The sequence below is a fragment of the Phasianus colchicus genome, chromosome 5, assembly GCF_987193195.1.
Source record: "Phasianus colchicus chromosome 5, bPhaCol1.hap1.1, whole genome shotgun sequence".
Classification (NCBI taxonomy): domain Eukaryota; kingdom Metazoa; phylum Chordata; class Aves; order Galliformes; family Phasianidae; genus Phasianus; species Phasianus colchicus.
In genome coordinates, this window is record NC_143440.1 from 57,320,104 (window position 1) to 57,333,253 (window position 13,150).

General features: G+C 49.1%; 1 protein-coding gene and 1 long non-coding RNA gene across 11 annotated transcripts in view; both read right to left on the reverse strand.

Annotated features, from left to right (window-relative positions):
* Positions 1 to 3,544: 3,544 nt before the first annotated feature.
* On the reverse strand, positions 3,545 to 9,035 carry LOC149917957 (uncharacterized). Of its 2 annotated transcripts, XR_016467380.1 has the most exons (5): positions 8,670 to 9,035; positions 7,242 to 7,368; positions 5,952 to 6,219; positions 5,096 to 5,333; positions 3,545 to 3,611 (listed from the first exon to the last, which is right to left on the reverse strand). It is a non-coding gene; the product is annotated as an uncharacterized LOC149917957 (long non-coding RNA). The 2 variants fall into 2 exon arrangements; XR_016467379.1 differs by lacking the exon at positions 5,952 to 6,219.
* Positions 9,036 to 12,216: 3,181 nt separating this feature from the next.
* Positions 12,217 to 13,150, reverse strand: part of KTN1 (kinectin 1) — a 70,045-nt gene continuing 69,111 nt past the window's right edge. For all 9 annotated transcript variants that reach the window (XM_090141886.1, XM_090141883.1, XM_031605402.2 and 6 more), the window contains one exon: positions 12,217 to 12,733. In XM_090141886.1, the coding sequence (XP_089998012.1) occupies positions 12,729 to 12,733 (5 nt within the window). In that variant the 3' untranslated portion in view covers positions 12,217 to 12,728. The remainder of the gene's footprint in view (positions 12,734 to 13,150) is intronic.

Here is a 13,150-nt window from a genome sequence, read left to right on the forward strand (position 1 = left end):
ATTGCGGAGGGAAGCAAAGAGGAAAACGTGTTCCTGCAGAACAGAAGGGCAGGAGGGGCTGGAGCAGCCCCTGGGACCCCAAACCCAAAATCAATTCATGCTAAAAATTCTCCTGGGTAGGGTCCAGAGGACAGGCAATAGGCGAGCTCACATTATTGCCGTGCCTTAATGAAGTCACAGAATTACCTGCTTATTCATGTGAATTCTCTTTGACCAGCTTATGTGCATTATCCGGTGTGGGGACGTGAAAATAAACAAGCTGGGTGCCTGGGGGAGATTAGCAGAGGGAACTCAGGACCCTGTATCAGCACGAGCAGCTGAGGTGCTTCCAAATATCCCGATTAACTGCCAGATTGGCCTGGTATTAAGACAATACAATAGACCCTTATTGTGTGAGTGCAGACAATAACAGCCTCGTGCTTAGCTGGGGACAGCCCTGGAGTGGGGGAAAGCCAATGCTGGGAGGGAGGGACCGGCTGATGGCCAGGAGATGCCAAAAGATGCCCAGTGCCACCATCACTTCGTAAGCTACCCAGTGGCACCAGCAAAGCACACAAACACACAGTGCCCAGCTTCATTTGTGTGACCTCCATCATCACAGCATCATAGAATCATTCAGGTTGGAAAAGACCTCCGAGATCCCCAAGCCCAACCCACCCTGCCATGCCCATTGCCCACCTGGGCACCTGGAACACCTCGGGGGATGGTGACCCCACCACTCCCTGGCAGCTGTGCCAGCAACTGATTGCTCTTTTGGAAAATAAACATTTTCTAATATCCAACCTAAACCTCCCGTGGTGAAACTTAAGGCCATAACATTAACAACAAGAAGCACCATCCTCCCACTCTGGGAGGATTTATCAATCTCTGTGCACCAATATTGGTGCAAATTTCCATTTCTCCTTCCCACACCACTGGCTTGTGCCATCTCTAAGCCCCTACTTGCTGCAGCACACAAGACCACATTTTGCACCAACCAAACAGGCTCCAAGTGCTTCCTCCAGAGAAATTTGGGTACTCAGAGCCAACAATCCAAACCCAAGTAACCTTCTGAGCATGGTTCAAGCTCTGCCTTTGGGAAGAAAACTGCAGAGATTTGGGCAGCCCTGTAGCAGTGAGACCAAAGACCCAGCTGGGACAGACCTTATCCAAGATCCAACATTGACCACCAAGGCCATGCCAGCCTGGAGAAAATGGGTGCACAGCTCACCTTGTCCTGTGATAAATGTGCAAAATGTGTGTGTGTACCATCCAGGATCCATCTATCACTGAAGCAATGAGCTGAACAGAGGGATTTGCATGCAGACACCTCAGGGTTTCCTCTTCTGGTTGTTGGTTGACCTCAAGTCCAAAGAGATGAGCAAGAGGAAAGGGATCTCCAGAGACAAGAGCCATGCGACTGGGCGGACGGAGCTGTGAATGACACTGAGAACCCCACAAATCTCATTAAACTTGACATTTCTTAAAAAAAAACAACTACATATATATATATGGAGATATATATATGAGATGTAGGTGTGCCGGGGTTTGAAGGGCAAGGAGAAATAGGGCAAAAGAAACTCAGCACAGCACAAAGGGCAATGCCATCATACAGCATTGGCTCCCCATTCAGACCTCTCCTACCACTGACATCTTAGGGCAGATGGTGTTGGTCTGAAAGCAGAGCTGGGTGCACGTGGTGTGGATGGGCTCATACAAAACAGACGAGCAACCTCAACTCCTGTGTGCAAAGCAATTCTAGTTCAGCTTCAGGAAAGAGGGGCACCTGTGGAAATGGGATTTTTCCATGTGTTATTTTCCTATATGACAAGGCTGTTGCAGGAACACAAATATTAACTTCCTTTTCCCTTATCAGCTAGGGGCAAAGAAATCAGCAGGCTGCTCACCCTGGCTAACCCCTGCCACAGCAACAGCAATGCTGTACACGTGTGTGCTGCTCCCCATGTAAATAAATGCATTAAAAGTATCAGGTGCCAGGAAACCAAGAGCAGCTTTGTGGCTCTCATAATGCTGAACAGGCTCAGGGCTAGGCAGTTGTGGATACCTCATCTCTGAAGGTGTTCAAGGCCAGGTAGGATGGGGCCCCTGGGCAGCCTGATCTGGTGTCCAATTTAGAGATTGGCAACCCTGCCTGTGGCAGGGAGGTTGGAACTGGATGATCTTCGATATCCCTTCCAACCCAACTATTCTTTGATTCTATGAAAAATAAAATGCTAGGGTAAGGTAGGTATAGCTTTTTAACGAAGGACATGGGTGTCACAGTGCTGGTTCTTTGGCATTTTGGCCAAATGAGGACACTGGTACAAAAGAGGAGAGGAGAGGAGAGGAGAGGAGAGGAGAGGAGAGGAGAGGAGAGGAGAGGAGAGGAGAGGAGAGGAGAGGAGAGGAGAGGAGAGGAGAGGAGAGGAGAGGAGAGGAGAGGAGAGGAGAGGAGAGGAGAGGAGAGGAGAGGAGAGGAGAGGAGAGGAGAGGAAACAAATTTCAGAATATTTCAAAACCTTACCTTACTTTAGGTGAGCCCCATGTCTGTCCCAGAGCTGACTTCAGCACTCACGCATCAGCAAAATAAGGAGACAATGACAGCAGTTCCTTTTTGCAGTTCCTTCTTCAAATAATCAGAAATTGCATTATTTATGGACAGCAGCAAACTGGAGAGGAAAGTGCTTTTACAACAAAGCCAGCCCTGCTTGCTAAGGAAACTCATTGCTGCAGAGCAATCTGCCATTCCAAGCTCATGGTGGTTTTATTGCAGGCAAGTTCTGATGGCAGATCCAACAGCAAATCCAATGGCAGATCAAGTGGCAGACTCAATGGCAAACCCAATGGCAGACCGAGTGGCAAATCCAATGGCAGACCCAATGGCAAATTCAGCCAGAGATCTGAGGGCTGGAACACCTCCCAGCCTGTTCCCATGGGCAGCTGCTGGCCCAGACACTTGACAGTGCTGGTTCCCTTGCCCACCCTGGTGTCACCCAACACATCACCACCAGCCTGTCCCCAGCATGGGGCTTGCAAAATGCTCTCCCATCCAAAACACCTGCTGCAGAGAGGTTGTTCAGGCTTTTTTTTTTTTTTCTTTTAAAATTTCTCTGATTTCCTTCTCTGCTTTCCATTCAAAAATAAAAGCAACAGCAGCTCTCTTTAGGAGCAGCGAACAAAAGAGCTGTAAAATTAGGCGGTTTCATCTGAAAAGCAGCTGTCTGTGCCATTCGGGAGGTCGCAATGCCCCTGCTTCCCTTTTGAAGCCTGTTTGTAAAACCCCATTATTCTTCACTCAAACACACAAAACAACTACAGTCAGGCCTCTGCTGGAGGAATAATATCTTTGCCTTCATACCAGCACACTGCCATTAATGTTTTATTGCTCTTAAAGCACTTCACATCCTCCCTTTCCCCAACTCAGAGGCATGGGATATGCTTACACCAAGCTGCCCCGCAGTCCTTCATCCTCCTCGTCTGGAAGTCACCAGCAATTGGGAATGCTCAGCCCAGCTGAGGATAAGGATTTAATGGATTAAAATCTGGAAGCTCCTCGGACACCAGTCTCCTGACTTCTGTGGTCTCCTGGCTTGGATTCAGCTCTGTCCAGCTGAGCCATTTGGTGAACCTTCCTGCAAGAAATGTGATGCTCAAGGATGAGTATGTCCTGGGATGGGTGAGCACCATCCTCCCTTTACTCTTCATATTAAGAAATTAGCAGCTGTGATAAGCACCCAGCAACACCACCACTGTAACAGCACCAGCCAGCCTCCTCCTCCCTCTTCCTATCACCCCAGAGGAGGCAGGACAATTCCACCTTCTATATATTCCCTATCTATGTCCTGAGCCTTTCCAAAGGTAAAGAAATCTTTTAATCCTCTACACTCTTACATCTCCATATCTCCTATTACAGCCCATGACCAGCGCTGATGCAGTTGTGCAATTTGGTGAATGATGGCACAGGAGGGCAGCAGTGGTGTCACCAACCTGCTGTGGACAGGAGGCTTTGGTGAGGGGGACAGCAATGTCCTATCCAAGCACAACATGATGGTGCTTTTTGAAGCCTGTTTCTATCTGGAAGAGGGTTTCATTTCATAGAATTATAGAATCATAGAATTATCACCATTGGAAAAAGACCACCAAGATCATCCAGTCCAACCATCCACCTATCAGGAATCATAGAATTGTTAAGGTTGGAAAAGTCTTCCGAGATCCCCCCAGCCCAACCCCAGGCCCCACCATGCCCACATCCTTCAGTGCCACATCTCCATGGCTCTGGAACACCACCAGGGATGGTGACCCCACCACTCTTGGGCAGCTGTGCCACTGCATCACCACTCCTTTGGAGAAGCTTTTCCTCCTACCCAACTTTTCATTGCCCAGTTTCACTGGCTGGGGACCTTCCATTTTAACACCCCATTAAATCACGCTCTTTCAGGAAGGACATGTGGCAGGCACAGAAATTGCAAATGAGGTTACGCCCTTCGCTCCCACACAATGCAAATTATTTTAATGCAGGGTGAGGGGACACCAGCTGCTGCCCTGCTGTCGGCCTGAGGCAATAGGGCCAGAGCAGCACGGCTCTGATGCTCCAGACAAGCGCTGTGCCCAAGTCCTACCATGGTCCTCCCTTAGTACTGCTCCCATGGGATGCAGTGTCTGTGCCCTCACCTGGGCCAGACGTCGGGATAGAAGAAAGTCATCAGCAACAAAACCCCCAACCACTGAGATATTTATATCAGTGGTATCACTAGCAGCATCGTGTCCCGTATCCCTGGACCATGCCGGTCACGTGCAGGGCAGAAAAATGCAAAGCACAGTAATTATCTGTTGCAGAGCCCTGGTAATGATTAAGTTTGGGAGCCACTAACAATCAAGCCTATTGAAAGGACTACAAGGGTTTCAAAGTGTTTCCTCCGAACCATGTGACAGCAAATTGTTCTGAGTAGACGGCTCTTAATTCAAATGCTGGTTGTCATGGGGATGGGATAACACCCCTCCTATTCAAGGATGCCACACAAGAAGCCTACTATTCGCTACAATAGGCTTTTAGTTCAGGCTACACTTCATACATAGCCAAAAATATATATATCCAGATAGTGATATTGGCACTGACCTTCCTTAACGCAGCAGAGCCAAAGGGCCAGCGGCTTCCAGGGCTGGAGGAAAAGCAGTGAGGGCATGGGCAGATGGATGGATAGACTGAGCGCCTGTGCTCTGCCTGCACTGATCAGGCTCAGCCACAGGCGTGTGGGTGGGCAGCTTTGTTTTAATTTCAAAATGTCACCAGTGAGGTCACCTCCTTCTCGCGCTGGAGCCAAAAATCAGTCTGGATGTGCCAGGCTCCTGCAGACCTGGATTGGAGGAGTGGAACTGAGGTCATGTCCAGTCTCAGCTGGGAAGCTCACTTGTCACCAAAGAGCCCAGATTTGTGGCCACTACCCCTAGAGTTCTTCCATCAGCACACAGCAGGGTCTGCTGAGAAAGCTGGACTGAGTTATGGATGGGAGCAGATGGGTGAAGGGGGAAGAAGGCAACACCATGGCACAAGGGTAAGAGAGAGAGGAGGGCTGGGGGCCACAAGTCCATCCCATCCCATCCCTGGCCCCATAAGACACCAGGAGATGCACCAGCATGCACCATACATGTGGTCCCAGCCAATGGGGCCATGGCTGAGAGCAGCTCCATTGCCTTAACACTTGGGGAAACTCCTGCTGAATGTATTTGCTTTGTAACTGGGACTCCACCAAGGAGGCACCTGAGCAAAACATGGAAAACAACAGCCAGGAGCATTCCTTACTCTATCCTGAGCAAGAAGACATCTGGCTTGCTGGAGTCATGCATAACTCGCGTTTCCATCAGAGCCACCTCTCAGCCCTCATCCCCTCTGCAGTGCCCAACATCCCACACCAGCACAGCTCTGCCATGGATCACCTCCATCAACACAAAAGAGGAGACTTCACGTAGCTCACCTGCTGCTGGAGAGCACCACTGTGACTCTGCCCTTCCCGGTGCTCTGCCCTGCACTGGCAGCTATAGGAGATGCAGGAGCAGCAAGACAAGCTGTATTGTTTCCCCTGACAAGGAAAGAAAACCACCTTCCTGTGTGGGAGCAGCACTGAAGGGTGAGAAGCGGCCTGCTAGACAGATGACTCATTCCATCGCCTCCTCCTCCAGAGCCTGGCACCCTCCAAAGAAGAGCACTGGAAGCAATCCTGCCCCTCCCAGCTCCTGCTTTGCCTGTAGGAGAACACAGAGCTGCAGCCCCAAAACTATCTAGTCCACAAATCCCAGACCCCAAGGCAGCACACACAGAGGATGCATGCTGCTCCACAGTGATGGCAAAAGCATTGTGCAGCAGCACCACCCACACACAGTGTTCCAGCTGCACGAGGCACTTTGAATCACAGAATGGCCTGGGTTGCAAAGGAGCACAATGCTCATCCATTCCAACCCCCTGCTATGTGCAGGTCGCCAACCAGCAGCCCAGGCTGCCCAGAGCCACATCCAGCCTGGCCTTGAATGCCTGCAGGGATGGGGCATCCACAGCCTCCTTGGGCAACCTGTTCCAGTGCCTCACCACCCTCTGGCTGAAAAACTTCCTCCTAACATCCAACCTAAACCTCCCCTGTCTCAGTTTAAAGCCATTTCCCCTTGTCCTAAATGCAGTGTGCAACTGCACTGCAGTTTGCATCCAGCAGCACATGGGATCTTCTACACGGGAAGAAATTGGGCAACATTTTCTTCTGTCACGTAACGAAGGGTATTAAAAGACTCCAGGATACCTCATCCTCACAGTTCAGCAGCGACAAGAAAAACTCAGGGGTTTCACATTAAAAGAGTTTGGGGTTGTGGGGGTTTCTGATGGAAGAAAAATGATGAAAGTGGGAGAAAATAAATGAATGGGAAACACTGACTATCATCGGGAAGCAGCGGTTCAAAGTGTCTGTGGCTGTTGGTTTATGTAAGCTCGGTGCTTTAATCAGATCCATCACAGCTCCATGCGATGCCCGTTGCCCTACTCACAGGATACACAGTGTGTTCATTACGCAGCCGGAGAGAGATGGTAACAGAGGCCATGTGGGGGAAGCAGCAATTTTTTAGAAAAACAGGAACAAAGTCATAACATGAGCATGACAGGAGATGGGCTGGCTGGGAACTGATAGCCATCATGGCTCTTGGTGGCCACAGCCAGGGTGAGTGACTCCAGCAGTGCCCAGCCCTTTTCTCCAGCTGTCATCCTTCCCAACAATGGCACCCACCTGCCTTGGGAACATGGAGACACGGCGGATGTAATTTCAGGTTACAGAAAGGTTCATCGTCTCCTGGGTTGGCATTCTCCGTTATTCTTAAAGGACGCAGCACTCCTCCATGCTCCAAACTTGAAGGCTGACAATAATTATCACAGTGAGTCCTTATTGATCCAGACCTCCCTCCCCTTCAGGAGGCACAGATCTAACGCCATAGCAGCGAACGTGAAGAGCAGCTCCACAAGGCAGGCGTTGGCAAACCTGTGGTCTTGTAATGAGCAGATTAGCACGGGATGCAGATGTGTCCCTTTTAAAGCGAGTATTTATTAAAAACACATCAATATATCACTGCTGTGGCACACATGTAGCTTATTAGCAAGAGCCCCCCTCCTGAGCTGGCTTTTGTCAGCAGCAAACAAAGCCATGGAGATGAACAGTGGCTCCTGTAACTAGAAGTAGCTCTCACATGAAACCTCTTAGAGCAGCACATTGGTGTCTGCAACACCAGGACAGCACCAATGGCAACAGCAACCCAGCACCCTCAACAGTAGGGGCTGTTACATGGCAAATACATGCATACGTACCTCAAATCATAGAATCATTCAGGTTGGAAAGACCTTCAAGATCCCCCCCAGCCCAACCCAGCCCATCCCACCATGCCCACATCCCTCTGTGCCACATCTCCACGGTTCTGAAACACCTCCAGAGATGGTGACCCCACCACCTACCCGGGCAGCTGAGCCAATGCATCACCACTCCTTCAATGAATAAATGTTTCCTAAAATCCAACCTGACCCTCCTCCTCCTCCACAGGAAGCCATGACACTGGCTATACCACTCTACAAACAGAGCTGCACCACGACCATCAAACACCCCAAGGTCTATGACAAACATGCCACATCTGACAGCATCCAGAATTCAGGGGAAAGAGAAGCCTCGTAAACCTTATGAGGTTTCACATTTGCCCTGAGAGGAGGGAGGTGTCATTACCTCCCTGTTTCAGATGGGAAAGATGACGACAATGCTCACAAGATGCCCACATTGCTGGGGACAAGACCCAGCTCCATCAGGTTGCTCGGTGCCCTTACTCCTACACCATCACTGCAGCACCAAGCCAGGAACTGGGAACACACCATACAGGTGCTGAACATTGAGACTGGATGACCTGTATGGCCCCTTCCAACCCAAACCCTTCTATCATTCAGATCTGCTGAACAGCCAGCAAACCCTTCTATCATAATGCCCTGCTGAACAGCCAGCAAACCTCAGTTTTCCCCAGACTCCTTTATTTGGACACACAGAGCTCCTTTGCAGAGCATCCCAGTGAGGCTGCGGGGAAGCAGCTCCTGTCATTTTAACTGTCATGCATCTTCAGCCAATTTACAATTGCATCCATTAAATTAATAATGATGAGCTGGGACTGGCACTGCTGATACGGACCTGCTTGCCCTGCTCCTGAAATATTCATTGACTTTAAAGAACAATATCCTCACGCCCAACGTGGCTCAGGTTGTTCTCAGCAGGGTTGGATTAGGACAAGTCAGTTTGTTTAAGCAAGAGGCCAGAGCTCCAAGGATGTCACAAGCACAGAACCATGAGTCATTCCAGTTGGAGAAGACCACTAAGATCACCAAGTCCAACCAATTGCCAATGGCAGCAAAGCAGCTGGTTCTTAGCGCAGGACTAGATATCATAGAATGGCTTTGAAGGGACCTTAAAGATCATCCAGTTCCAACATATGGACTTGGCTGTTCCCTCTCCAAGCTTTAAACTGGCTTTGGTCCCACAGAGACATAAATGGACCCATGGTTGTGGTTGGAGGGGAGGTTGTCAACACAAATAATTGCTGATGAGCCTGGAAAGCAAAAGCCTAACGAGTCCTCGGTGATGTTAACACCAGGTCTCTATAATTTAGATTTAAATTCCAAAACCATTTCACAGAATAATTCAGGTTGGGACAGACCACAAAGATCCCTGGGTCCAACCCCAACCCACCCCCCCAAACACCCACCAACCATGCTCCCCTTTGCCCAGTCCCATCCCTCACCCAGCTGAGCATTGAAGAGATCTGCAGCCAACTCTGCTCATGGGGCTGAGGTTGAAGATTCAATGGGGAAAACAGGGGAAAAAAATAACAGTAGGGAACAGGCCCTATACAAAAGCCTGCATTTCCTACCAGTTTAATTAGCTCTTCAACAACACAAAGCCTGCTTTCCCGAGAGCCTAAAAACATATTTTTAGGTGCAACAGCTCCAAAAATAGCAGCAGGAAGCTGAGCAAAGCCTCCAAGGAGCCACGTGTGGGTCGTGCTGCAGATGCAGGAGCCAACAGCTCACCCGTCAGCATGGGGGGGAATGGAGGCACACAGGGACCTGGAAGCATCCCAAACACAGCCAGGACAAAACAATGGAAGTAAAGGACGTGTAAGAACAGCCTTTTGCATGGAATCAGGCAGCACAGGGCTGCAGGACATCTGTCATCCCAGGATGGCTCAAGAAGGGGAAATGTGGCTGATGGGTTTGGGGCTTTGGGCTGAAGTGGGTCCCAATCTGCTACAGATCAACACTGTGGATGGGAGATGCTCTGGTTGGTTTTTTTTTGTTTTTTTTTCCTAGAAGGACCGTTGGATGGGAAAGAAGAGAACAAAAAACAAAAAAAAAATAATGACTTTTTTTATCCTCTTCCAACCAAAACACAGGAATTCAATTCTTTTGAAGGGCTGGGGTGGCTCAGCCCTTTTGGCATAGCCATTTTTCATTTACTATTGCTCTCAGTTGGCTTCTCCATTAAAAACAGAGCCTGATAAAGTCAAAGAAAACATTGAGTGAGGGAAACATGGGACCGGGGTGACCCAGAGCACCAACAGCCCTGGGGAGAAAACACAGCAGCACCACCACATACTGCTTTCATGGCAAAAATCATTTGAGGGCAAATGAAAGTTGCACGAGATTTCTTTTTTTAATCACAGTAACAAATAGCTGAGTGAGTCATGGGCCAAGAAAAGCCAGCAGCAGCTCCAGGAAGATGAGCAGGGGAAGGCAGGGGGGAGGGAGGGGGGGGATGGAGTCACACTTAGGGACTATGAGGATGCACAGCTCCTGGAGCTGCAGTGGGGACACAATGAGGGCCTTCCCCTGCCTTTCTCCTTCCCGTTTTGTAGAGGTCGATTAAGTAAACCCGCTCTGAAGTTGGGAAGCTCACAGCACCGTGATGCACGCGGCTTCTCCCGGAGCAAATTGCAATTAAAAACCCATACGCTGGCATCTGAGCATCCCAGGGCTGGCCCTTCTCCAGCTCAGCATCCATCAGCCATTGTCTCCCTCTAGCGCAGGCCTAAGGCTCGGGGCTGCAGCTGGGAGACTTGGTGGTGATGACCGAGCTCCCCTCCAATTGATTTTTAAGCCCTTGTGTTTTATTGTAGCAGATGCCCAGGGCACGGCTTTCCTAGTGACCAAATCACCTTCCAGATTGGAGAGGGAGCTGCCAGAGGCTGCAGTGCTCAAGGATTGGGGAGGACACCAAGATGAAAGCATCCCCCCTGGGGCTAACCCAGCACTCCAGAGAGGGGATTGGGGTTTGCTCAGCCAGGCTATTGCAGCTGCCTTTAACACCTTGGGACAAGCAGAAAACCTGCACTGAAATTTATTACAATAGATAAATTGCACGTCCTCTCCAGGGAGGATTTTTGCCAAGAGGAAAGGGAATGACGCTGCACTTCTCATCCCTTTGAAACTGAGCTCTGCAGCTTAACCCAGAGGAGAAGTTCAAGGACCTGGAGAACGTGCTCCCACATTGCCCTCAATCCTTTGGATGCTGCATTTGAACAGCCTGGGCTGGTGGGTGGCACTCAGCCCATGGCAGGGGTTGGGATCAGATGGGCTTTAAGGTCCCTTCCAACCCAAACCATCTTGTGGTTCTGTGATTCGCCTGCTGCCTACCCACAAAAACAGGCCTCCAGCTGCCTGATGAAGGATCAGCACCTGACCAGAAAGAACCTGGAGACCTTCCAGGGCTTGGGTTTCCCTCAGATCCAGTTGTAAGGAATGACCCTGGCACTAGAAAGGCTTAGTGCTTCAAAGAACCAACAAGCAGCCTAAGTCGTACTCAGTGACATAACATATCTAAGCAACACTGGTTTGACTTAACTGTAGACATGAAAGGCAACCTTTGCACAGAAACACAGGCTTTCACTTTTCTTTCCCAATTCGGAGCTATTCTGGCAGGACTTGTGAGAAACTCACTGGTTTCCTGGGTGCTGCAACAATGAAGCTTCTTGGTCTCCCATCAAGTCCCAAAAAGAACAAAAAATGAGAATAAAAAAAAAAAGGTAACAGTGTGGAAAGCTCAAAGGTAACAGTTTAAACCATTTCACCTCTAGGGTAACTTCACTTTGCCCCCCATTCTGTTTTACTGCCTTTTATTCAAATACTCATATCCTCGAGCATTAGCCAAAGCTCAGCAAGAACATCTCATTTCACTTCACAACATCATGCAGAACTGAAGAGTTCTTCTAAGACATGCATGGAATCACTCAGGCTGGAGAAGGCTTCCGAGATCCCCCAGCCCAACTCCATCCCACCATGCCCACATCCCTCAGTGCCACATCTCTATGATTCTCGAACACCTCCAGGGATGGTGACCCCCCCCACTCTGTGGGCAGCTGTGCCAGCTCACCACTACTCTCTTAGGAAAAGTTTCCTAATAGCCAACCTGAACCTCCTGTCACAATGTGAGGCCATCACCTCTGTCCTATAGCTGTTACCTGGGAGCAGAGGTTGACTGTCTCCCTTCAGGCAGTTGTAGACAGCAGTTAAGATCTCCCCTGAACCTCCTCTTCTCCAGACTGAACCATCCCAGAAAGGAAGGGCAGAGGAATCCCTGTCCCACCTCTGAGCTCCAACTTGAGCAGACTCCCATCTGGAAGGAAGGTCTCCAAACACAGCTGGCAATCTCACCTGAGCCCACCAAATCCAACACCAAGAACAGAAACACCACAAATAATAGCATCCCTTTATTTGCTGACACCATTACAAAAACTGATTACATTAGCAACAAAAAAAAAGAACAAAAAAAAAAGGAGTGTTTACTTGAGGTTGAAGTCAGAGGCAGCTAATCCCAAAAATGTATTTAAGTAAAACAGTGTACAACATCAGTATTAAAATGTTATATCCCATTGGTGACTTTGCCACATTGGAGTTTTCTGAACAAGTTTTATTGAGCAAAAGAAGACAAAAGATTACGTGTTTACTGTCTCTCCAGGAATGTAAAGGTCTAATTATCCAAACAGGTTTTCTTGTTATTATAAAACTAAACTCTGGAGGTGTCTACAGAGTCGGGTTTTTTTCTTTAAATCAGTAGTCTAACAAGGATTAGAAAAGACAAAATGCTGTTCAGTGTCTCTGACGAAGTAGAAAGGGTGAAAACATAAATAAGGCTTTAATTTGGCAAAATATAATACAATGCCTTCTGCTATCCTCAGATCAGTGATTCCCCGTGACTTCATTCTGCAAGAGAAAGACACAACACCACGTGAGCCCAGCAGTTCCTGACACGTTGGCCTCACCCACTGTGAGTGCCCTACTGCTGGCCCCTGGGATGAGCTTTGCCAACCCTTGGCTAACTTGGGGCCATTTCAGAACTTTAGCAGCATGATGCAGTCAACCACCAAAGCCCAGGTCTCAAAGCTGGCTGAATATTAAAATAAAAGCTGTAAGTGGATCAAGAGTTCATGCCAAGCTGATGCTTTAGGTATTCATATCCCTGTGACCACAGCACACCACTGCTGCTAACTCAGGGAAGCCTAGGGGGGTTACATTACATCCCCAATCCCAAAGCAATCAGAGCTTACAAGTACAGACACTTCAAGTACAGACACTTGGCTCCTGTAACAGGGAAGAAGGAAACAAGGCACAGGCACTGTG